The sequence below is a fragment of the Falco punctatus genome (genome assembly GCF_963210335.1).
Source record: "Falco punctatus genome assembly, chromosome: 1".
Lineage (NCBI taxonomy): Eukaryota > Metazoa > Chordata > Aves > Falconiformes > Falconidae > Falco > Falco punctatus.
The window spans coordinates 123,366,697-123,393,666 of record NC_137580.1 but is presented as its reverse complement, the minus strand read 5'-3'; the positions used below and the strand labels follow the sequence as shown (position 1 = coordinate 123,393,666).

The window sequence follows — 26,970 nt, the reverse complement described above, 5'->3', positions numbered from 1 at the left end:
CGAAGGAACAGCGGCCCGCCCGCCCGGCCGCCCTGTCAAGAGGAGGGAGGAGCCGTTGGGGCTGTGGCGCCAAGGCCGCGCGCCGGGCCGCGCTCCGCCGGTGGCGGACGGTGAGGGGCAGGGGCGGCCCGGCCTCCCCCTGAGGCGCGGGGCGGGAGGGCGGTGGGCAGCTGATGGCGGGCAGCGGAGAGTGCGTGAGCCGTTGGGCCGCCGGCCTCTCCCTCCCGCTCTGTAAAGCCACAGAGGGGCTTGGCTGCCCTGGCTCGTTAGGAATGGGATGCTTGACTTTTCCTTAGAAGTGGATTCATTTTGTGTGTGGGTAACGGCGAATAGTTATTGAAACCTGTGAATTTGTCCATATATATCTATATGTATTTATTTATTTTAAAGGTCAGTTGTCACCAAGCTTCAGTGTGCGTGCATGCAGGGAGTTTGCACGGTTCCCTCAGGATGTGCGGTGTGGGTGTCCAGGGGGGAAAAGTGCTGGCTCAAAGCAGTAGTTTGTGTTTGGGACGTGAGGAGAGCTCCATGGTTCCCTCAGGATGCATGGTGTGGGTGTCCAGGGGATGGTTCCCTCAGGATGCATGGTGTGGGTGTCCAGGGGATGGTTCCCTCAGGATGCATGGTGTGGGTGTCCAGGGGGGAAAAGCGCAGGCTAAAGCAGCAGTTCGTGTCTGGGACGTGAGGAGAGCTCCGCGAGAGCTCTTTGTGCCTTTCCTGGCTGGTTTGAGCTCTGCCAGGCAGCCCTGCGCTTGCTCTGGCTTGGGTGGAGGTCCTATAGTTCAGTGCATCTGTGTCCTCAATGTTTGTTTTGGTTTTGTTTTCCTTGACATTTGAGTTTAGAGTCTGAAATTGGAGGGAATATGTTTTCTTTGACTAGTCCTATCCATCTCAACTATACATGTAGGATTATGAGGAAGAACTATGTTTCATTTAACTGTCCAATACTTTGGCCTGGCTGTTTCATCTGCTCAAACATCCATTTGCTTTCCAACTTTTATAATTGCTTTGCAGAGCACTGGTAGAGACACTTCCTCTGTAAAAAGATTTTTGAACTGTTATGATGGGATTTGGTAGCTGAGGCTTACTGCTGGTCTGTATAAAAGCCAGAATGCAATTGCTAGCTTGCCGCTAGCAGAGTAATAACATGTATTGGTTAGAAAATGAGACTTCAGATGAAGCTTGTAATGTAAGTGATTAAGCTGGGTTGAATGAAAGAAGCTTCCCGAAAAATTTACTTGATTATTCAGTCCTATAGGGCAAGGAAGGGCTGGATATACTAGAATTCTGTTAAAGCATAATCCAACAGGCTCTGTGTACTCATGGAGCTGTGTATGCCAACGATGCATTATTATACTCGAGCAGTACTCTTGGAATAATGTTTTTAATTTCTGCTGGGTTATGTGGATGTAGTTGCGATGAGTATTCAACAGATCTGAAGACGGATAGTATCTTTATGGCAGCTTTATAAAAGGCTTTAAGGCAGTATTTTTCTACCACATGGATTGGAAATGGCCCAAAATTAAGAGAATAAGCTTCATTAAATCCTGTAGTGTTACTCTGAGACAAAATGTTACTGTCTTATTTTGCCCTTCAGCAAGGAGAATGGCATTCATATGGTCCATATGGCATCCAGTTTGCTGTATTGTCAATGTGAAACAGGGGAAAAAGGCAAAATTAGCCTTTGGCGTTACCTTTCGGTGAGTTTTTGAATACTGACTTTAACTTTGAATACTAACTAGCTTATTGGTCCCTTGAAGAGTGTCCTGGATAGTAGTAAATGAAGTTTACTTCCATGTTGGTGTTTTTTCTTGCAGAGTTGGCTGTTGACTTCAGACTAACGTGATGTTGATTTGTTAGGCATACATACATAGAGTTTTGTAGCATCAGTAAGATACTGTGCCAGCTTGAGTTTTCTTTTTATTAGATGTACAAATTTCCTACCTGAAATCAATGTGGTTGTATGCATAAGAGCTAAATAATTTTAACAAAGAATAATGAACAGAAATAATCCAGCCAAAACAAGTAAGCTAAGAAGTCTGAAAGGGAGATGCTTATCACTTGGTGCTGTGACATCATTCTGCCTCAGGCAAGCAGGTGGAAGAGAGTAAAAGCCAAACAACATTCATTCACAAGGTCAATTCTTTGGATGGAAATCGTGTGAGATAGCATTCTGTAGTAAGGCTATGAAGGCTTCACACTGTATCCGTCTTATCTTAGGCTTCCAGGGAAATGTGAATGTTTCAGCAGAATTTTAAAAGTTATTTCCAGTCCCAGTTTCTTGTCCTGAGAGGTCCTCCGTTCTGGAAGAGCATCTGCTATAGTAGATGTCTGCAGAAGGTTTGCTAGAAATCACCATATACTGACAGTTTTGTCTGGTGATGAATTAAGTTAAGCGCTTCTGTTTTGTCTGCAAAAAGGTTTTACTGATATAGCTAGATCATCAAGGAATACTGTATTTTTGCACTCCTACTCAAAATGGCTGTGGTGGAAAGTCTGCTGTTTATTTTAACTACTTAGTATTTGATGGTGAGAAAACTGTTTCTCTAGAGGACAAGTGAGAATAGAAGAGGAAGTGATCTCTTCTATATGCATGTTTAAGATATCATTACATTTCTTGCAGTGATCCTCAGGTTCTGAATAAGGATGTTCATGTAGCGAATGGTTTTAAATTAACTGCAGATTGCAAGGGACATGTCAACAGGCGGCAGTAACTTTTGGGTAACCAATTTAATTAACCTAGCATCTCCCAAATCCCCCAGAGATAAGTATTTTAGAATTATATATCTTCCCTCTGAATCTTCTCCCCCTACCCCCCAAAAAAGAAAAAAAAAAGAAAAAATTTTGGTGAGACACTGAAAACTAGGGTTACTAATACATTTGTCTTGGGGTAAATTCTGGCATCACTGTCTGAAAAACATTCACGGCAAATAGGTTCAGGAATTGCTATAAGAATAGTATAGGTTGGAAAATACACAGTATGCTCTTACTGGCCTTCTTTACAAACTCATAGATGTAATTTTAACTTTTTTCTGCTTCCTAACCTCTGGTAAAAATTAAGTTTTTAAACAACTTTGACTACTTAACAGACTGAATGAAAAAAGTGTTAAAAAAACCATACACCTATCAGGACTGGGTCTGTTTTTCAGCCCTTTTCAAACTTCTCTTTGTGTACTCTGAGGAATATCTATGCCTTCGTGCATCCTAACCAGAAGTTATATGGTAGCAGCTATGGCTATGTGTAGATACCTGCTGCAGATCAGAAAGCAGATAAATTCTTCCTCTTGGTTTGTGTAAAGTCTGCTGAAAGATTTTCTGTCAACTTGGATCAGCTTTTTGAGTGACTACCATCTGAATTTTACTTATGAAACTGATGTAGAATAATGCTTGGAGGGTCATCAAGCAATACAAAAACAATGGGAATGTACAGAGACGGAAAAATATTTCCAGAATTAATTCCCTCTCCAGCCAGAAGGTTTTGACCTTTTCTCTGGCACTGTCCATGAATATTATTTCAGAGCTTGAGGCTATTTTTCTGCTGCATCCAGAAATTCTGGATGTTAAGCAAAACAAGTGCATATTCTGGTATGTTGCCAGATAAGCACACTGTGTGATAGTAACACAGCCTGTGACCTCTGTTTCTAAACTGAGGAACCTGTTAACCCGGTAGAGGACAGCGGTTAAAAATGTCCTCAAAGATGTAGAATCAGTCACTTATGTGCACTACTGGAATGGATAAAAGTTTGAAGTGGTATTAGAGACCACGTTCATAATGTAAACCAATGAACAGATTTCACACCTCCAAAAGAAGGAATTTCTAGGATATGTGGAAGTGTGTGCTGCATGAAATACAAGTCAAGACTTCATATTCCTAGTGTTCTTTTCAATGTTGCACCATCAGTAAGGAAGCATAAAGCCGAATAGTAATGATTAGCTCGTGTTGTATTCAAAAGAAAAATTGAAGTGGAAAAGCCTCAGTGATATTCTCTCATTATCAGCTTCCTGGTTCCTTCAGTTACTTTTCCAGATCTACTTTGTATTGCCATTTGGAGGAGGTGTTGGATATCAGTGATCATAGGGTTTAATTGTGAAAGAGAAGTGAGGGAACCGCAGCGTGCTTTGCTGCAGTGGGCATCTCCCAGTAGATGGTGCCATTGTGAAACGCAATTTATTCTGAGACGCACAAACTTTCAGCAATCTAGAATTTCTGTAAACTGTAGGATTTCTAGACTTCCGAAAATAACCCCATGTTCATTTCTTTAATGTCCTTCGTAAATATTCAAATCTCGGGATAAAATTAATGTTTTATTCTTCTCTAGGGAGGTGTAAAGAGGCACTTCTAAAATAAAGACAAATTATGTGGATCTTCCACGTTCAAGAGAAGACAATATACCCTGAAAATATATGCAGAAAAAACTCAGTTCATTCCAGTTCATCCAGGTTTTGTCTAGACTTGTGAAAATAGCAGCATTTATTAGAATTCTGTTATCTATGAGTATACTGAAACAGGAAGTGATAATTAAGCAAATTTAGTTCACAGTTGTAAGGAACCAAAATGATTAAAAGATTATACGCATCAGGGATTGGGGGATTAGAAATAAGAGCTGCTTTTCTATTCTTGGTTTAGATACTGGAAAGCTTGTGTTGACTTTGGTATAGGTGGACACAGATGTCTGAATTTCTATAAATTTTTAAATAAAATTTAGGAAATCCCAAACATTTGTAGATACACCTCTACAGCAGTTAACCATTTTTAAAGTGAGTGAATTTATACAAGAAATTATTTGGAGCCTCCATAATCAGGGACAAGAACCGATGACCCCAGAATGTTGTGTTAAGAGAAATGTTTTGTCAGTAAATCAGTGAGGTAGAAACTGAAGGCAACACATGTAAAGACTTAATCTTTTTTGAAGAAAGTGAAACTCCTATCAGGAATGGGCATTTGAGACCAGGATACAAAGTTTAGGGCCCCAGAAGATTCGCTGGAATCGGCATGTGCTCTGTGATGAAGAAAGATGTTAGTCCTAAAGGTGGGCACTGTGGTGTGCTCTTTACTGTCGTGCTAGCCAGCTGGAGAGCAAATGGAAACAAACAGCCGAAATGTGAACTCCTAGCTTCCTTTCCTGTCATAAGGGACTGGCTGAAAACATTGTATTTGTAGAGGCAAAAAAAAGCTTATTCATCATTTTGCCCTTAGTTAGGAAGACAGGCTTTGCCTCTGAATTAGGCAAAGTTCTGTTTGGGTGACAGAGCTGATGTTTTTTAGGAAATGTAAACAAGTAAAAGGGGATCCAGACAGTAGAAACAGGGATCATGAATTCCCAGATGAGTGCAGCTTTAATGTTTAAGGGTTCGATTTGTTGGGCAGTAGATTAAATGTAATGATTCTCATAGGTTTCAAAGGGCATTGCGTCAGATTATAAAGATTATTCTGTCTGCTTCAGGTGTGTTGCATTTTTTGAGGGCAATCCTATTTTTCCCACAAATATAACAGGGACACAATAGAGTTCTTTATATGGTGTATATTAGAATAACTTTGATTTTACATACTTCAGAAAAACGTATCTTGAGATATTACAGTAATATGGCTGTTAGGAAAATATGCAGCTGTATTGCTGGCACAGGTACTTTTAAATTGTTTAAGTCAATCTGATTTCCAGTTTAACAATGGAAGATGGTCTCAAGCCATTCTTTTGCATTTGAAATGCTTTTCTTCCAAGTTTCATGACATTTTGGCTTAAATTCCTGCAGTTGAATTTACTTCTTGTGTTTTGGTCAATACCAGCCAGATTTTCTTCTCCAGGGCAACGTTGAGGGCTAATCAAGAATATGACACACTAATCAGCCTGTGAGATCTTATGGAACATACTTCACTTGGGAGTGACATCTCACAACAGCCTCAGGTACCATTGGCACCATTAAACCTTACTCTTGACCTGGTTTGTCCTCAAAGGTGGCCTTTTCACCTCAGTCTGAAACTGGCCTGGTTCTGAACATTGGCTCACTTTGAAAGATACTGGCCTCCACTCGCTTTCCCCTTCCCTCACTATGACTAAGGAGAGCCTTTGTCCCCCGTGGGAAACACTGGTGTGGTTTTGCTGAGATTTGTATGTCCTGTTGAATTCTTTCATGGGGAAATGGGGAAGGGAGAAATCTCCTTCCTTCCTTTTTTTTGTTACCAATGGCAAAAGTTGATCTACCTTTGTTCTCCACTTGCCATGTCTCCTCCTCCTCTTTTCCTTTACCTGCTCTGGAGACCATTGTTGGCAACCAGCCAAACCATCAGGCTTTTGTTGTTGGTGTGTTTCAAACAGACTGGATTAAGGAGAACAAATGCTATTGCTAGTTAACCAGCTTACTTTTAGTCATTAATTGCTATGACTATTGTGTCATTCTGTACTGCCTCCCTGCAAAACAGCTAGATAGGTGCTTGTTGATATTGCTGATACATTGTTAAACAGATGAGCATTTCCCTCCTGTTTCCTTTTGTGAAATACCATGCTTCTGTGTGTAATGCAACCATTAAAGTACACTTACAGTTCTAAAGTATTGTTTTATTGGGGAAAAAACAGTTTTCATTGAACTCAGGAGAAAAAAAAGGGTTTTCCTACAAACAGGGAAGCTTATGAGAACTGTATGTCTCATTTATAGACTTCTGTGAATGTATTTAGTATTGTTTTAAGCAGTGTTTTAACAAGCCTGGAAAATGTCGGTGGAAGTGAAGGAAAGCATTGACCCTGTCTACAGAGAAAAGAAACTAAGGGATTAAGACTTGAGTGCTTGATTTTTGTGAATAACTAAATCACTGCTTAGGGAGTTCTGGGACACAGCTTGAAAAACACTTTTTGAAGGGCATGATTTCAACTCACTTTATCAAGCCTATAGTCTGAGTCAGTTTTAGACTTAAGTCATTCCACTTGAGCCCTGACTTAAAAGTATACTGACAAATAAGGAAAGGAGTATCCTGAACAACTGAAAGGTACTGAACATTGAATTCCCAAAAGTTACAGAGTAAATTTTTTTCTGGAAAAATTGAATTTGTGCTTAAATCTGGTGCTTCTGCATTGTCAGATTATTTAAGATTGCATGCATGTTTATACAACAATGATAGTACCAAAGTAAGTAAAGTAGAAGAGGAGAGAGAGGGATAAGGCAGCATCCCTGTAATCCTCTTGCTTTCCTTGTTCTCCCCTCCCCTCCCCATCTAAGTATCAAGAAACTGCTCATGGTAGTGAGGTTTTGGGTAATGATTACATTTGACTTTTCTTCACAACTAGTTTTCTTCAGAATAATTCCACCTAAATCAAAGCTGATGGCTCCTGATTTACTTGTGTTCAGGCTTTCTTTAGGCTTTTGTCCATAATCAGAAAAAACCTGTCTGTTTTGTTAAAGGAAGTTGAATAATGCAGATCAGTTCCTTACTGTATCTCAGACAGGCATTTACACCAGTGGAAATGAAGGGCAAAATGCTGAATTAGGATGTTTTAGAACATTTCCTCCTCCTCTGACTGCATTTGCTCCATTTCTACTTCCAGGATTTTGGATGTAGGATTGATCATCCCTGATTTCAGGTTGGTTGTCATATGGTCAGACTACTTATATCATTGCAAAAAAATAAACAACACAGAAAAGGTCAGATGATCTCTCAAGGATGCCTGAATTCAAAGACTGTCAAGCTACTAGTAGATTTAACTCCAGCTCCAGAGGAGTCTCTATTTCAGATTGTGCCAGTGCCGCTTCAGATTTCTGCTGAGATACGAAACTTCAACTGGTTCTTTTCTTGTGGGGTTTAAGTTTTATGATTTTGTATGTTTTGCCTTGTCTGAACTAAAAATAAAATCTTGTGCAGTTCTGTGTTTTTGATATATGATGGTAGTATGAGAAGCCTGCCTGTCAATATTCTCATCTAAGACAACAGTAGCTATGATTTCTGGGATGATTTGAATTCATTGTGCACCCTATAATAAAGCTGTTCTTTGTCACAGCGAGGATGAGACACCTAGAAATGAAGGTAAAGGGGAAAAATTAATGATTATGTACATCTATTCTCTGGAAGAGTCCTCCATGTCAGGATGAAGGGAAATACTCAAGGATCTGCTGAGGTCAAATCGCAAAGGTAATTTGTGTTCCTAAATGGTTAATCATGACTTAAAAATACCCATATTGACAGGAACTGCAGGATAAATGTCATTGGAACTTCTTGTTTTTTTAATACACCTTAAGAAATTAAACAAAGCAAATGCATTTGGTGGCGCCCTCAGGAAAAGTCCAGTCACTTCCTGAACAGTAATCTGCCTGTGAGCAGCAGATAGATTGTCATTGTTTGCTGTTTCCAGTAATGGGAACGATTACTTGATCTAGCCAGTTTCTGTTGAAGACCTGGAAAACTTATGCATTTTAATGGAAAAATTTTATCTGTTTCCATAAAACAACAGCAGAAAAAACCAAAACCTGGTTTTGGTACCTGGAGGCATCACCTCTGATGATGAATATTGTTTTATTTTGGAATTAAGTGTTTGTTCTTCAGGAACGAGATGTATCTTGCTCTTCTGGTGATTTTCTTGCAGTGTAAGTTTGGTAAATAAATATCTGGGTGGGTACATGTGTTTTGGGGTTGTTTGGGGCTATTTACTGTTTCCCGTTACTGTTTCTCAATCTGTAAGCTTTGAAAATCACATTTCTTTTCTATTTTTTCCAGGTTCAGAACTTTACAGTCAGAAGAGAGGTAGGTAATTAAGTTTTTTTTTCACACACAAATTTAAAATAAGTAATTTAACTAAGACATCAGTTGTTGGTGTGCATCCGTAACAGTTTGTCTGGTTTTGCTCAGTACAAAATCGGGCCATGTAAAAAAAAAAAAAAAGTATTCCTTGGTGGTGTTTCTTAGTATAGTGTTACAATGAGACATGTGCTGCTCGTACTTCAATAAATGTTTTAGTGAAATCTTTCCTAGAATAACTTTCTTTACTGAGGCACAGAAGAGAAGAGATGGGAAAGAAAATGTAATTACTAGTGTTTTGGTTTTGGTCTTTAAAAAGCCCTTTCATACCCACAAGCAAGGAGGATAAAATTATAGAAAATAAGTTAAGGGCACTCACTCTTGCTCTTTTTTTCTTGCAAACGAAAAGAACACGCCTGAGCAGAGCAGAGAACTTGCGTTCTGAAAGGAATGCGTTTACTTTTTACCGTATCATCTTGCTGACTTCCAGCACGTACACTCTGCAGACTTCCTTTCCTCAGTCTCTAGCGAGAAATGTTTGCTTCTAATAATGTGCTTTACTTACATGCAAAGAAATCTGCAATTTTTGCATTGGTTTTACACCCAAAATTCTCTCTAGCAAGGACAGTTTATAAATAGCTGGTACACGGCATGGGACTTATTTAGATGTAGGAAAGTTTTCTTGTTCTAGTTGCAAATTTCTAATACATATCCTGGCCAAAATAGGCATACCCAAAAGCTGTCAGTTCTAAAGGAAGGGAAAGTGAACGAGGTCATGAATCTTTCTCTCTACTTGTTCATCTAGCTGTGTGAATAAAATATTAATTATACCAGGATTCTAATAATTATAAAATTTTAAGCTACAAATTATTTATCATTGCTGTGGTTACAAACACAGAAGCATTGTATATATATATTCATGCTATTATAAACTTTATTTCTTAAAGTGTTTATGAATTTTAACACTTTTTTGAATAGGAATATTGTAGTCAGTATGTTTTTTCAGGGGCTAACATATCTAAATTAATTGAAAACGTTGCTTCTGCATATGATTCTTTATTTGAATTAGGGTATGGTTGTTAAGGACTCTTGAGAGTGTGGTTGCTGGACTGCCAACAGTGTAAAGTTAAGCATGTACATGTGTGCTTGCAGAATTTGTACCCAAATATCTCCTGTTACACTCTAGTTATCATAAACTAGAGATTTAAGATTATCCCAGCCTTATCAGTTACATGTTTCAAGTGGAACTTGCTGAGTGACATAACTCTAGCCTTACTTTCAGATAAAAAATACTGGTATAACTCCAGGGATTTCTGCTAATTGGGGATGAATTGGCTTGGGGTTTAATACAACTCTGAGCAGGGTTTTGCTGTCATTTTTCAGCTTATTCAAACAAGTATAAATACAAAATTTTGTTCACCTCTCAGATCTCTTGCCAAATATAGTTGAAGACAGCAAACCATAAGAAATAAGCAAAACCAAGAAGTAGCTGCAAACCTATTCCCATGTCCTCTGTATCTTCTAGGGAGTATAGTAGATTTGGTCATGAGCATGGCCAGATCAATGATTCTTTCAGTTCCCCAAGGCAAAGACTGAGCAGATGGACAGTGTGTGCTGTGACAATCAGTAGTTGCCTCTAGTATATCTGTGCAGTGGAAAGTAAAGCTGCCAGCACTGTCAACATCTGTGAGATCTGACCACAAAGTTATAACATGGGCTACTATGGTACAATGAATTAATTTTTGTGATTAAAATGTAACAGCTTAAGATAACAGAATTATGTTGGACTAATTGAAAATAAATATAACTCTCTTTTCTTTTTCCATCAAGTTTTTACTTTCAACACAGTTGACATTAAGGTTCAGCCATCTGTCAAAGTAAAGAATGGAGCTCCTCTGTCAATTACCTGCCATGCTGATATTAGCAAAAGCACCGATTTCCAACTGAAGCATAATTTTACAGTTTTTAAAGATGGCAAACTTGTGTTCATGACTGTATCAGACAAAAGAGATGCACGCTATGAAATACCTGTGGCTAGATCTTCAGATACAGGAGACTATGAATGTACCGTGGAAGCAGGCGGAAAGACAAAATCTAGTAACTCCTTACATGTTTGGGTAACAGGTGAGTATTGCTTCAAACACAGCAGTTTCTAAGATATAAAAAGAGAACAACCTTCCAGGGGAAGTAACAATACTCGGTACTAAATAGGATATCTTGCAAAGTGGTTTTTATCTGTAGATGTGACAGTACTTTACGAGAGTTTAGTACTAAATCCTCACGTTAATGCACAGAAATGAAATCATGGTCCCAAGGCTATATCAGGGATAGTCAGGAAGTCAATCTGTGCTTCCTGTGCCACCATCCCTCTGAGCTTCTGTTCCCTAGACTAGAGAAAGTATTATTTGTGAAAGCTTGTGCTTGTAGACCATGAACATGATGGGGGGCAGGCATATTACTGGAAAAGCTGGAAATAATGTAGAGAGATTCCAGCGTTGTGACAGCCATTGCCAAAGCTAGTATCAACTGTGGACTACTTTTGTGGACAATGTTGTATCAGTCTTGTTCTTTCATCTCTTAGGAGAACAGGGACCACCTTCATCTATACTCTTTCTAGCCATGTGTTGACTGCAAGTGACTTTTTTCCCCTTGGAAAGAATTCGTTCCGCATTAAATTACTACAGGGTCGTGCAGGGCCTGCCTGTACTTTTTCTTCAGAGGTGTGCATCTCTAGGTACAGAAGCTGGTATGGCATTTAGTTTCTTGGCTTGCTTATTTCTGAGTGGCAATAGGAAACACGGAGGAGAAAGCGGTCTTACCTTCAAAACACTTAAGTTTCATACTTCACACATGGCATCAAGATTGTATTACCCTCTTGAGGTATGACCACAGTCATCAGAAGTAGCGTTTATTTCAGGATTATGCAATGATCTGTTTCTCTTCTTGTTTTCTGTTCTAAGGAATGACCAAGCCAATCCTGACTGCTGAGAAGAAAGAAGTTTTAGAGGGTGAAGTCGTGAAATTACGTTGTGAGCTGCCAGAAGAAGTTCCTCCTTTATATTTCTTTTTCCGGAAGATGAAGATGAATTCAACACCTAAAGAAAAATCTGTATTTGAATCACAGAGAAATTTTTCTGTAGTGGAATTTCCTGTTGAAGAAGGAGATAATATTTTACAATTTGATTGCTTTGCTAGGAGAAATGTAAAACTCGAATTTGAAAGCTCAGAACACAGCAAAAAAACACTTGTTACAGTCAGGGGTAAGTTTTTTTTAAAAAAGCTTTTCTTTTTACATTTCTTTGCTTGCTATAATTAAAAAGTTGGGTCATGCATTTATATGTATTGTCTTGCAGAACCATTTATAAAGCCTACTCTGAATGTCAAGCCCTCAAGTAATATTACAGAAGGAGATAGAATACAGATTGAATGTTCAACTGTGGTAGCCCGGATGCGTGACATTGAAATCATACTCCAGAAAAACAAAACAATACTGAACAGTGTACGAGATGAGAAACTTCTGAAATACTCTGCAGTAGCTACTCTAGAGGACAGTGGTGAATACCAGTGTAAGGTGGAGCAAGGGAGAGCATCTAAAACCACCAAACTGAATATTGTTGTGTCAGGTAACACCTCTGTTCATCTTAGATTTTACTCAATGGATTAATATTTAAATTTAAATTCAGTAGAACTCAACATCCAAGTGTAACCTCCACGTCGAACTGTAAATTTTCCTGAAGTTAAAGCCTATTTAGATTTAGATTTTGGTTTCTGATTTTTGCCTGCCAATACTTTCAAACGAAAAGAATAGCTCCAAATAATGACTATGAAAAGTGTTTTCAAGCGATTGCTAAGTTTCTGTTTCCTCTGAAAATATTATTATCTTAAAATAACATGATTGGGTTTTTTCCTTGATTCACTATGTCCTTTATTCTGTATGCTTTCAGATAGGTAGTCATATTCTTTTAGGCTCAATTTGAATGAATTAATTCTCTTTTTGTCTTGCAGAGTTATTCCCCAAGCCAATATTGGCTGCTTCTGTGATTAAGCTGGATGAAAACAAAGAATTAACTTTGAGTTGCAGCATTAATGGTTTTCAGAAAGCTAACTTCTCTATATTGCGGAAAAATTCAAATGCAGACATCTGGTTGAAAAATTCTAAGAACTTAACAATGAGAGTTAACGTGAATGATACTGGATCCTATATCTGTAAAGCTGAAGTAAAAGGAATAGTCAAAGAGAGCAAACCTGTAACGATAAATGTGTACGGTGAGTTGATACAGAGGCTTAGAACCCAATGGTGGTGGGAAAAAAATCAAACCTGTAAGCTTATGAATACGCACATCTGTTTACAAAATCAGACTCTAGTTCATGAACTAGCAAGGTGTCTATTAGTTCTCGCAATATCAGTTTCTGTGAGATGTGCCTGTCATCTTTAGCTGTAGAGGATTTGGCCTATTGTGATTCAATCAAGTCAGACTCTGCCAGGGCAGGCCCTAGGAGAAGGGAGTTAGTGTGTCTGCCTTCTGTTCCCTTGATTCTGCTGGGTGCCAGATAAACTCTCATTCATTACCATTTGCAGGAGCTGGGAATGTTCTGCAAACCTTTCACTCACCAGTTTGATCTGAAACTCTGTCAGTGTCTGCCTTGAATCCCTCCCCCTGACCCTGCAGGCAGAAAGCCATGAGAGCCAGAGGTCATCTGGATAGCTCTCCTCCAGAAAAGCCAAGTTTTTTTCTATCAGTACAACCCCCTCACCAGCACACTAATTACAATCACCCTAGTTTCCGTTCGTCTCATGGAACAAGCACAGTTGGTTCTCAGGTCTGTAAAGGGGGATTAACTGGGTTGTGACTCACTATACTGCAGAAACAGAGATCCCTGACTAGGTGCTGCAGGATCCGTCTCAGGTAATACATGAAATGGTGCTTGCATATATTTTTGCTCTACAGACTTACTCCTTGGGTCAGAGCTAGTTCCGGAGTTTGGATGATCCACAGCTGTGTCACTGATCCTTTTTTTGTTTTCCTTTACATTGTTCTTGTATGTGATTTTATTCTAAGTCACATACGTTCTATTATCTATGTTTTTATTTTGTTCAGGTCACCCCCTGCTTCCATTCTGTCAATGAGGAACAGCTTTCCAATGTAGGCTGTGTGCGTGCAAACTAGCTAAATATTGCATATTTATATGTATTCTATAAAATAATATTGTATCTTTTGGCTTTATGCAGTGTATTTAGCAAAATTTTTTTCTTTTATTCCCCTATTAGCTCCAGTCTCCAAGCCAACTCTTTCTGTTGTCAGTGGTTTACCGGAGGTGGTGTTAGGGAAGTCTCTACTGTTAATCTGTCGTTCAGTGATGGGAACACCACCGATAACATTCACATTCTACAAAGGAAATAAAATTAAGGAAACAGTAGTTAATGACACATATGCTACATTCTTGGATGAAAATATTGGACAAAATGACAAAGGAGGTTACAGATGTGATGCTAAAAATAATCATTCCAGTGGTATGAAAACTAGCAATATTCTAAACATCACAGTAATAGGTAAGTTTGTTTAATTCTTCTTCTTGCTGAGTGTCATTTTTATTTTTGAAACTGTAGCAGCAAATGATGGGCTAAACAAAATGGATGTAAAATGTTTACAATTTTTTGCTCACTTGAATTAAAAATAGTTGGAGATCTGTATCACAGATTATTTGTCACTGAAGTGAAAATCTTGATCGTAATCTGAATCAAGTTAACTACAGTTGAGTTTATTTTAATGTTAAAAACAGATGTGATTTGAACTGATACAGAAGCAGTTTTAGTAAAAATAATGATTAAAAATTTCAGGACCAGATCCATTTTCTTCATGTTTGATTTTCATAGGACTGGATTAAACGCGTACATAATGATATGGGAGTAGTCTGTGATTTTACTCACTAAAATAATTGAGCTAGCTAGATTACTGGTAAAAGATGTAAATTTGCACTTTTAATAATGTCTCCAAGCACTGAGCATATGTTCAATACCAGGAACTGCAGTTGCTAAGTAGCTCTGAAAGTCAGTCTGTGATTGTGCTTTATTAACAACTAGGAGTTACTGTATATGAGCAAAGTCTCTGATCTCCAAATAGATGTGAAGCAGAAAAGGAAAATTCCTCTGTCCAAGAGGGAAACTGGTAGTTGAAGCTTTAAAAATAAGATTAATTTGAAATTCATGGAAGAAAGCATAATGTCTGATATATGCTGGGAATCTTAGCAGTACTCCAAGAATGGGAATGCAAGTGAAAAAGCTGTGATTTGTAAGTGTGTTGCAAAATTGGCAGATATGAAGAAAAAACGAAGCAAATAATAATACTGTAATAGGCCACATAAGACTGGTCTTAGGATTGATAACTCTTAAAACTTGTGCTTGTGTTTTTTCCTGTCATTACGTGTGTAAAGCAGCGTCTTGTCTTGGTAGGAGTTTTCTTAACTAATGCACTGTTTCTGTAGGTTTGTTTGGTGCACCAGAGCAGATGGTAGTAAGGTTTCATGTGACAGTTCCTGGTTTAGATCCTAAAGGTTTAAAGGTGTGGCTCAAGAAAATTCTGTCACCAATTTAGACTACGTTCTGTCTGTGTCCAGAGAACTTACTTGTCAACAATAGGTTTTGCTTATGGGCCTTAAGGAAGTTTCTTGGATATCCTGTACCCAAGATAAGAATTGTACCTTGAATTTAATTTGAAAATCTAAGATAAATAATTCTGGAGAACAGAGTAGCTGTTTGAAGAGGTGTACGGAAGCCTTCTGAAGTAGATGAAGGTCCCTTATAGTTGCAGGCTTCATGTTGACAGACACCATCTTGTTGGGGTTCATCTTTAATAGCGAATGAGGTAAGCAGAAATAGTAGTTTCTTACCCAAGTAGAAATAAATCTTTGATTGTGGCTGCTTCTCCTGGAGGACCTGAGAATATTCTTAATCTACAGAAGGTACCAACTAATCGTAGGTAGTGACCTTTTATTAAAGGAACTAATAATTTGCCTGTAACATCTTCAAAATGTTTGTCTGCTCAGTAGTGTCAGCTCTACCTCACTTGGTTCAGAGTTGGTCAGTTTTGTCAGTCTGCTGTCAATAAAATTGACTATTTTGGCAGTGGTTCAACAATATGTGGTGAAGGACAAGTAGAGCTGTGTATCCTACGCATGTTGTTGGCACCTATGTCAATTGACCAGATAGTAACTGCATATACTGCTGGAAAAAAATAAAGAGTTCTTTGGGCTGTAAGGGAATTAGTGATGGTGGATCCACTTGTAGAGCCGTTTTAACCCATATCTTTGGCTCCTTGCTACTTTTCTTGAATGTATCAGTAGTATTTTAGATTTACTTAACCTGATTACAACAAAGTAGTCCAGGACCAGAGCAGAAGTGTATTCTTGACCTATGGAAAAGAAGAAAGAATCTCTCTTTACCAAGGAGTTCTCAGTTTTGCATCCTGAGCTGAACCCTAATTGCATTGGTTTTAATAAGATAACAGGCCAGTTTCACTCTGAGTTTTGACATGGAGTTGTATGTGACTAGAACAGAGATATCCAGAACTGTTGCATTTCTTCTGAATCAGTTGGATTATTGTAGAGTTGAAGGACATGCTCTCTGTTCTCTGAGCCCCCAACCAGGTTTCTTAATACAGAATTTGCATTTGCCTAGACTGTAGAAGTAGGACTGCACCTTGAGTTCATCAGTACCACCAGGATATGCTTTGCTAACTCTAGAGAACTGCTAAATGATAAAACTCTGAAGAGATTTATCAAGTGAGATTTAAAGTCAAGGTAATTTGAAGTAACAAGTAACAAATCAACAAATACAAACCATAATCTTAGTTCACTAATAAGTGGGTGTTTCTTTGGTGGAGCTAGTGTATCCCAGCTGTTAGAGGAGTGGTTCAGGGTATATTGTGACACTGCTGGGTAGTTCTCAACAGAAGGTCACGTTTTGGAGCCTGGTGAGCCAGTTTCTGCAGTCCACCACTCCTGAGGTGGTGGCTTCAGATTCTCTGTATTCTGTCCTTCCTGTCTGCACCAGATTTGAAAAAAGTCTTATGTTTCATAGAACAACCCTTTTCTATCATGGGATCAGTTGTAGTAACCCACGTCTTTTATCTAAACCTGTTCCCTGCTTCCTAATGTGAATACAGCTGTCATGGCCAGCCATCTTTTCGTATCAGATCTGGTTTCCTCCTTCTGCTTCTGTACCAGTGTTGCCTTAGTTTTTCATCTCCTTTTCATCTGCCTTGTGTGATCCTGCCCCAAACACATTTGTAATATTTCCAGATAAATTTTATTCAGTGATTTTTAGCAAAACAGATGCTTCCTATCACATTTTATGAAGCTACTAACATTGTACGTGCCTTGAATCACAGAAGGTATGTACGTTTTTTCCCCATGTAAATATAAGTGCTGATGCTCATCTGCTCCTGTGCTGGATCTGGATATGTTAAAATACTTAATTTGTAAAACAGCAAACTTAAAAACTGTATTTTGGCTATGCATGTTCTTATAACTTGTTCAAATGCAAACTAACTTCTTTTATTGTGTTTGCTATATTCTGTATCTTTTAGAATCTGGGACTTGCTTGCTTATGTCTTTGAAGAACTTGATCCATTATCTGCTCATATTCACTATATACTAAATGTTGCAAGAAAGATATAGTTAGCATAAAATAGCATAACTACATAACTGTGAAAGCATAGCTACATAAATTGAACTATCATTATTTACGCTATCAAACTGCTGAGGGAATTATTTCTGAAAATTAAATAATTTGTAGGTTGGGACCTGAGGGGCATCCAAAGGAGTTTAAGAGAAGAAGCTGACTGACTTCTGTGGAATGGATATAGCTTCTTTCTGTGGCTGCTTTGTTTCTTTATAGTGTCCTCTCTATTTCTGGGTGTATAAAAATACTTACTAGAGGATGCTGTCAGGTACAGATTGTTCAGAAAGATTAATACTGTGCATTCAGTCTCTGCTTAAGCATTAAAGCAAGCATTTCTACAATACAATGTTTTATCATTAACGTTATTTCAAATAATGCTAATATTTGTTTTCTTTGTGCCTTCCTCTGTAGTACCAATCAAGAACGCCAGCTTGGGCAGTGTTCCATATGGAGAAGTAGAAGATGGCAGTGAGACTGTTTTTCTCTGCTCTGTAAAAGAAGGATCTTGGCCAATCCGCTTCAGGATTTTTAGGAAAACTGATCGTGAAGTTCTTCTATTTGAAAAAAATGAAAATGCACACAGAGTCGTGTGGCGCAGGGAAGCAATGAACAGGCAGGACACAGGGACATATTACTGCATGGCTTCTAATCGAGCTAATGTGGATGTGAAAAGCCATCCAATAACCATCAGTGGTAAGCTAACTTTAATGATAAACTGCATGTTATGTCATCATGACAGGTGAAGTCATGTTATCTGGGATATTGCCAACGATAATTTCTTTACTTTTGTTCTGCCATTGTCAGAAGTTAAACAGAGAGATCCATTTATAAATGGAGATTGTCTAACTCGTGTAGAAAGGTTTGTGTGAGGCCCAAAAACCAAAGGAGCCAGATGCAAGCTAAAAGTAACCCATTGTTATACTGAATTTTTGGTCACAAAGGAGAGGCTCACTAGTGAACTTTGCATGCAAGTCTCCTTAAAAGTTCTTCCTCAGTGTGTAAGAAGTCCAGTTTGTAGTAAAATGAAAGGTCAGGAACTGCGGAAGTTGGTAATGATGACCTGTCACTGTCATACTCTCTTAAACGTATCTTTCTTATTTCCAGTTATCTTAGCGGCTTGGCAGAAAGGAGTAATTGCTGCATTTGTCCTAATACTTATCGCAGGAGCAGTAACTCTCACTTTATGGTGGCTTTTGTGTAAGAAGAAAAAGGGTAATGAATGGTTCTCTTCTATTTGATTGGTGACAAATGTATTACAGTTAAACCTGCATTTGTTTCAGGAGCAAAGGCTTGTGGGGGTAAGGTTTCAGGAAATGATTAAACACCATTTAAAAAACCTAAAATGCCAGGTCGTCCAAATTAAGCTGCAGGTGTGCTTAAGCTTTCCAAGTATAGTGGGAAGAATGGAAGCATCTAAGTAACGTTACTGGGAAGGCACTAGTGAAGCAAAGGTTATTGGAGACGGGCCAGAATCACGCTGGTCTGTTGCAGTCCTAGGTTTGGAATTCAGTCTCATGCAACATAGAGGCAGACAGGGCCTGAGGAGTTTTTAGATACCTTATAGAGCTATGACAATTTGATCTGGGATCCCAGCTTGGGTGTAATTGAGGTACTTCTCTGGGCCTCATGAAACAAATTTAAGATTATTAGGTTGTGCGGTAGTTTTTTGGTTTTTTTTTTCTCCCCACATAGTAATACAATTTCACTTAGGGATTTCTCTTTTATCATTAAGGTATTCTTTCAGATCTTTCAGAAAATAAGCAAATCTGGTTTGTCCTGTGATATGCAGTACATTGCAAAATATTTGGGAAAATTTGGAGTCCAGGGTTTGGAATCTTAGGTTCTCTGTGAAAAAGGCATTTAAGGGACCTGTATGTTAAAGAGGATGTAAGACACTGGGTAATTAATTTTGTGAAAGCCAAGATAAATTATTCTGACTTGGGTAGATAATCACTGTATTTTTATTTGATTTTTGTTTTTAAATTATTTTACTTGTGCACTCTATTAATAGATGCTTTTATTTTTCTCTGTCAAGCTAAAGGACCATCCATGGAGATGTCTGGGTAAGATGGCTTGCTTTATGGTAATGGTGAAGTATTTATTTTAAAGGGCTGGAGACCTTCCACTGTATGAATATAGTTTATTATGGCACACACCTGCAGACAATAGATGGTTGTGCTTCATATACCACCTGCTAACACCACAACAGGATGAGGAAATACTCTAAAAATAGGAAAGAAAAAAAAGCCAGCTAAGAGAAATAGAAGGATGTCAGGCCTGCATTTGAATGCATTTAGATATGGAACTAAAAATACAGAGGTCTTATAGAAGAGTAATGCAAGAGGGAATGTTTTTGACCTTAAAATTTGTTTGTGCTTCTCTTAAAGACAAAGGCAAAATTTTCATTAGCTTGAATATTTAAGAATTTGTGGTAGTCAGTCATAGACAATGACTGATCTTTGCATATCATCATGTTGTTATTTCTATTGACTAATTTTGGATAATTAAATCAACTTTTATTGGTTTGCTTTTCAGTTCTGCATTGGCTACAAACTCGCCAAATGAAAAACTGACAAGACAGCACAATGATGGAGACTACTATTCAGGTAAGAGTTATTTCTGTAAGACTGTGAGTGAGTTGGCTTAATTAAACGTTTATTTAAAGTTTTGGACTTACATGGTTGTTGTTTGGGTAGGGGCCAGTGTTTTGGGAATACAGAGGAATACCAATAACATTCTCCCAAGTATCTTTTATCATTTTGTCTTTGTAAAGTTTTTTATGAATGTCTTATGCAAAGATTGATTTATAAGTCTGCTCATCACTTCTACCAGGCAACCTGCTAACTATATTACAGATGGAGAAATCATGATAAAAAAATATTCTTTCTGGTTTTGACACAGCTGTAAGAGTATTTTGGAGAGGAGATTTGAGTTGTGGCACGTGGTCCTGTGATGTGGCCACAGTGTAGCAATGTTAACTTGCCATGACTGGCACCTTTCATTCCAGGATCTCAATGAACTTTACAAAGACAGGTGGACATGTTGTTTAGAGCACCTGATATAAACAAAGTTACTGTTTGGGTGGGTTTTAGCTGGTCATTTAAAAAGCCACATTCTTCCCACCTGTGTTATATAAATGTCTTGGGTGTGAAACTAAAAGTAGAATTTCTCATATACAAATAAACATAATGACAATAGGAATTGCAGCTGTGTAACTCATTTGATTGACTGTAACAAATATTTTGTCAGCTCAACTTTTTCTTTAATATTTTAGGATCAGGTTACATTGAAGATAATGAAAATCACATGAAATCAACAGATGAAAGTAAAGGTAATTTCATACTTAAACAATAGATTTTTGAATTATTTTATGGTTGAAAGTTGTGACATTTTCTAATGGCAGCAGTCTAGATTTGATAGGTGCAGTCCTTTCCTTTTTGTCTTTGATAGTGGGGAAGACTCCTTCCTTTGCTGAGCTGCTTAGTTCTTTTTCCTTGGGTGCAAAATGGCAATGACAGGACCAATTTACCAACTGCATTATGAAGTGTTATTAGTTGTGCTGGATTCCACACCATCTAATGAAGGATGGTATAAAAATACAACTTAGGCTTAAAATTGTAAGTTCTATAAAACAAATATTCAGAAATTTAAAAAAAAACACCTTTTCTACAGATTTCTGCTTCTTTTACTTCTCTGTCCTTTCTTCATTTCTACAGATCTTGATGTATTTATATATATATTATATATATATAAAACCTGCCAAATACTTTGAGACACCGTATGGGAAATACATATTAATTAAAACATGTCGTCAAGTTACTGCATCATTATAGCACATTGTCTTCTTCAAGACTGATGTTTTTAAGATATTTAGTGAAAGTATAGCACTTAAATATGTGGGTATTGCCATCTGAAAGTATACTTTGTCCCATATATTTTTGTTTTATGTTGATGTGAAAGTATTCTCATGGTTTAGATGCAATTTCTGATGGCTTATTTTGACTTGATTGTCTATTGGACCATGAGCTGAAAGGTAGTTGGAAAGGCATCTTAGTGTAACTAAATGTCAAAGTTTAACTGAACTTAATTCAGAACATGGAACTCGACTCCTGCATAAGCCTGCATGTAACATAGGTGGCAGAAATTTCTGGCTGATAATTCTTCGATGCAATTCTGCGTGTGCAGGTCTGCATTGTACCACAAAACTAAGAGATAGGTGCTGCACTAAGTTAATTTTGCAGGAAAACCTGGAAATAACCTTTGGAAACTCTAGCTTAGTGACTTGTTTTTGCTATTGTATCCTACCTGTTTCAGGTTAAATGGGCTCTGGTCTAATGATCTGCATATGTGCCAGAAATAAATGGGTTCAATCCTTACCTACTGTGGACTGGGCAGCTTCATTAAAACCAACTAGGCTATTACAAATCTTTCTACCAGTGGTGAAAACCAAGTCTATGATTCATATACCTCTAAAAATAACAGCATCTCATCTACATTTGTGTGGCAATAGCTTTTACTTCAGCAAGCAAAAGGAAGGAGCTTATAGTCATTGCATGGAAGTTAATCCATTGTGGCCTGAATAAGTCAAATTAGAACTAGAGAGACATATTCATGCAAAACAAACATACAGACAGCAGAAACATAGGAACATAAGGCTGTACTGATCATTCAGAATCACTGTTCTTGTAGGAAGCATGTAATTTAAACTTTGTAATTAACTAGTATGTCACCCTAAACACTGTTCTTGTTTTATTTCAGCATTTTTTCCTCTCCTTTCTCTCGCCAATGCTTCAAAACTTTGCTGTTCTAATCATTAGATCTTTCTATAATTTCTGTTTTAAAAGATCTGTAAGCAGTTTTGCAGGATTCCAGTCTTGGATGACTGTTGTGGTTCCTTCCAACTTTTACAGAAATCTAGTAGAAAACCATCTCCACCCTAAGGAAAAGAGTAGAAAGCAACAGCTGTTCCTTGTGTCTGTTGTATCCAGGTAGCCAGTACCTGTCACTTAGTAAATCAGGCGTCTAATTGTGAGGCTTTCTGTGGGCACTGTGACAGAGAAGCATTTTGAGGAGGAAGATGAGTTGCCATCAGATAGGTGTTCTATGGAGGGCTTGAAGGGCAACATAAGGGAAAAGTGCTGAAATTGCTTATTGGCACAGCAGAAATTGGGAGTATGAGAGGTGATGAGGAAGGCAGTGAAAAACTTAGAGAAGGCTTTAAATGTGAGGAAAGTGGAGAATGGGAAGTGTCCTGCCACAGCAGCCGTAGAAAAGGAGGAAAAAAATAATGGCAGGGAGAGAAAAAGAAGAGAAAGGAGCTGGAGCAGGAATATGGGAGAATCTCAGATAGATCTGTGCTCCATTTGCACTGTGCTGCTTTTGAAGGTGACAAATTAAGAGTTTTAGGCACAATTTGCATGTCCCACAGTTTCAGAAATCTGGCTTGAGTTGGTCTACTGCCTTTCAGATGACCCTTAGGAATGGTTTGACATTACAATTCTTAGCAGAGTAACTTCCATCTGCCATAAGTAGGGCCTGATCCCGCACCTATCAAAGACAATGAGGACTTGTCCATTAATTTCAGTGGCAGCAGGATCAGGCCCACAGCTCAAATGAAGCATGCACTCCTACAAAGAAACATCTTCTTGATATTTTTGGGGCAGGACCTGACCTTGAGAGTGCTGAGGTGGAGTACACTGAAGTTGAAGTATCAACGCTTGATCCTCACAGAGGTAATAAACTGTCTGGCCTCTATAGTTATTATTTTGGGAGCAACTCTGGTATTCCTGATACTGGTGTGATATTGGCATCTGTCAGTGTAAAAGTAGGTTGTGGTTTTTTTCGTGTGACAGTTTCAGGCCAGTAGTGCTTTTTAATGTAGATGATGCTGTAGCAACCACGCCGCTGTTCATCACAGCCCTTCTTCCCCTGGCATACTCTTATGTGTTTGCCCTTCCCATCCACATGAGGTCTGTGCAGAGCAGGGGCTCCCAGATGGAGCTGTGGCTCTGAGCAGAGGGCAGCCTGCTGTGAATCTTCATGCTACAGAGTCCAAATTCACTGATAGCCATTTGAGGTTAGCCACAGAGTAGGATAATGGAGAGAACAGAAAGCAGTGGAATTTCCTCCTTCATAAAGGAACTGGTTGAAGGGTCTAAGCTGTGTAATTCATTTGTGATAGAGAAGAAAGAGAGGCCAGCATAGATTTAGTCCCTCGGTCTGGAGAGGCCTGGAGACCATCCTGGATTTTGTGGCACATTAAACAGAGAAATGAGAATATCGATGCCCAGATAACTTTGGCCTCCTACCTCTAGTTCTGTGGTAACAGTAACCAGACCTCGTAGCATAATGCTGAGGTACATGTCTCTGGGACCTTGACAGAGAAATATCCACTGAAATTTATTTTCAACACCAGATGCACACTTCAGTCATTCTGTGTCCTCTGGAGAACTGTGACACCATTATGCCCTTGTGTTGAAAGCTGTTAAATCCTTCAGAAATTTACAAAAAGTTTCAAGTAGCTAAGAGTGAATAAAATCTATGAGAGATGTTTATGGTATGTTCTAGCTTCTTTGCTTTAGCTGAATGAGAAGCAGACTGATATGGATACAAAGAAATGAATACATATGCTTTTTCCTGGTAGGAAGGACTGCTCACTTATTTCAGAGACCAAAGACATGATTGTTTAGTTAGAAATACAGACGTTTGGGCAAAAGTGCTTACTTTTTAAGCTTGGCAGCAACGCTCTCCCAAAAGAGCCTGTCTTCCTATTCTTTCTCTCTTTCCCCTTGCGGTATCATTCATCACAAGAGTTTTCCCTGTGTTCTAAGCATGCTGTTTATCCACCTCTGCTAAATTCTGTGCTGAGATACCATAGTTGTACTCTTTTTTCAGAATAGGGCTAACACTTCATTGTTCCAGCTGTTTCTGAGTGTGCACTACACAATGCAATGGTGTAGAATGATAAAGATATGCTAGTGCATGATTATTTAAATTAAAAGCCCTATTAAATGCAAGATCAGCATCTCTAAAAATAGCCTTTTCATCCCTTTCCTGGCTGAGTAATAAGATGGTATCCATGCTATGTAGACTGAACCCCCCATTAAACTGCAAAATGTTTAATGTAGTGTGTAAATGAGATCAGATTATTTTAACAGAATGCTGTCTCATGTTACAGACCTATTTATGTACATCAATTGATTCTATAAGACTGAACTGTGCTTCAAGTATATTGAGATATGATAGCTCCCTAATCTATTTCTTTTGTTGCACCCAGGACATAAGTGAGTTCTTAGTAAATGCATGCTTTGGTTATGTAAACGGCAACCGCACTGCAAGTATTTCACATTAATCTCTTAGAGCATCTTAATGTGTTAATCTCTTAGAGCATCTTAAAAGTTCTGCTTTAATGCAAAGAGTTGTATGAAACCAAGTTGCGGTTTGGTTCCTTCTCAGGGAACAGACTTTTTGGGTTATCACCTAGCTCCAAATCCCTATTGCACCTCTTTTGATTCCACTTATTTTCTGAATGAAGGCAAAGTATATCATGCTTACCTTTTCTCTGGGTGCGCATCTCTCATCCAGCAGGCTGCACGTACAGTCTGATTCCTTCTGCCTTTTGAGGAACTCGTTTCTTTGATTTCTCAGGACTAACTTCAGATTAATTTATCTTCCCAATCATTTGTTCCTCCCGCCACTGTTGTCAATGTCAATACTAATGTTCATCTCAGGAGCGGGAGAATCTTATTTTCTGTATTGTGAAAGATTACTGCAATAAATGCTGCGGTATCTAAGCTATAACAGTAGCCTTTTATGCCACTTTTGGGAATCGGGAATAATTGAATGCCACCTCAAACCAGGTTTACATAATTGCAGAAGGATGTACATCTTGTCTTTGACAGTAAAGGGCTACTTACATTTGTAAGCAGTGTTTTCACCCTTTTTTTTCCCAGGGTGTCTGCACTAGCTGGTCATTTCTGAAATAGTTTTTGACACAGTATAATGGTGAACAGGCTAGTGTATCAAGAACTTTATTTGTACTGTGCTTCTGTATGAGGAGCAAAACCCGGTTCATTACAGTGTTACTGACAGTGAATGATAAGCTTGCTAGACGCAAAGTTTCACTGCTTTACTTTAAAACTTCCATGTGGGAATAACTTGATACCTACTTTTTGAAGTAGGGGTGGAGAGGCTAGACAAGTACAAGATGGAGCTGGGGCTACACATTCCAGAAGTCATAGTGGAATGTTAATTTAATATTTAAAGAGGTGGTAATTCTAGAGAATTATTAAATTGAATATTTACAGAGATTATATACTTGACAAAAAAACATAGTGCTTAACTTTTCTAAAGCTTAGTTGTGTAAAAAGATGGCAAAGTAGTTTAGATGTTTTATTGTTAATCTGATCAAAATCAAAGGCCAGTGCTAAAGTATGATCAGGAAATAACTCTAACGTGAGAAGGGAGAAACCACTAATCGTGGCTGAGTAAGAACATGCTCCTTCTTTTACTTTTATAGCTGGTTATTTATCTGGAGGGTGGCAACATTATAAAGTTAGTGGGAAGAAAATGTCATATCATCCAAGTAATTTCTCCTAGCACATTTTTTCAGTGCTGAGGTGACTTTTGGAGGATTAATGAAGAAAATAACATGGGCAGTGGGATTATACCACAATTTAATGAAATGGGTCTAGGGAAAAAAAGAGCAAGCTAAGGAAATACCTCTCACCAAGTCTTTCACAGAGTCAACACAAGTAGATTTTAGGACTGTAATCTGCTTAAAAAAAAAAAAAAAAAAAAAAAGCATTCCAAACGAAATTAGCTACCTCATTAAAATTCTTTAAAATTCTGAGAAGATTACTTCTTTCTTCACTGGAAATTGAATTGATCATTTAAGCAATAGTCCATGAGCATATGAAATGTGCTTCAAGATCTTCAGACTATTTTGCAGAAAGAAAGTTCATGCCAAAACTGCAAGTTTGAAGGCTGTGGTTAGGGACTCGGTGAAGTGTAACTCCTACTCTCGTTGAAATTAATGGCAGTTTTGCAACTCAATTCTGATATGGTAGCTCCCAACATTTAAAGGATGCTTAACAGAATTAAAAAAAAAATATGAAATTAGCTTTGGGAAATTAGAATGCGGTGCCAGAGACACTTAGATTTCTTCAGAGTAATGCAGAACAGTAACAGTCCTGATCCTGAGTCTGGCTGCAGATCAGTATGTCTGAATTCTTTAAACTTTTTTTAATAGCTAAAGTACAGGACTCTGTATCCAGAAATGTGAATTTTCTTTCCAGTTTCTTGCAGAGAGGGAACAGCAATTTTTTTTTTTTTTCAACTTCAGCTCAAAAAATCTAACCTTGGTTCATTGAAGATCCACAGAAATTAGAGGTGATATTGATATGATTCTGAGGTTTTCTAAGAGACTCAGTTTAACTGAAATGAGTGAATGTTTCTAAAACGCTTTGAGGTGCTTGAACAGCAAGCTCCTAGACCCTGCATGCATAAGCCTTTATACCAAATGAAGGAAGTGGTTTTAAATGCACAGAGTTCTGGAGCACTTTGCTTTACT

The 26,970-nt window shown here is 38.2% G+C and overlaps 1 protein-coding gene across 13 annotated transcripts in view; it reads left to right on the top strand.

The window, feature by feature from the left end:
• PECAM1 (platelet and endothelial cell adhesion molecule 1) overlaps positions 1-26,970 on the top strand; it is a 41,985-nt gene that overhangs the window by 146 nt on the left and 14,869 nt on the right. For 3 of the 13 annotated variants that reach the window (XM_080378413.1, XM_080378411.1, XM_080378410.1), the window contains exons 1-13: positions 8,137-8,568; positions 8,699-8,725; positions 10,550-10,843; positions 11,680-11,979; positions 12,073-12,342; positions 12,725-12,985; positions 13,989-14,270; positions 17,811-18,092; positions 18,504-18,611; positions 19,435-19,462; positions 19,935-20,005; positions 20,674-20,730; positions 23,063-23,131. In XM_080378413.1, the coding sequence (XP_080234539.1) occupies positions 8,535-8,568; positions 8,699-8,725; positions 10,550-10,843; positions 11,680-11,979; positions 12,073-12,342; positions 12,725-12,985; positions 13,989-14,270; positions 17,811-18,092; positions 18,504-18,611; positions 19,435-19,462; positions 19,935-20,005; positions 20,674-20,730; positions 23,063-23,131 (2,083 nt within the window). In that variant the 5' untranslated portion in view covers positions 8,137-8,534. The other 10 variants (XM_080378417.1, XM_080378415.1, XM_080378414.1 and 7 more) reach the window with 8 other exon arrangements.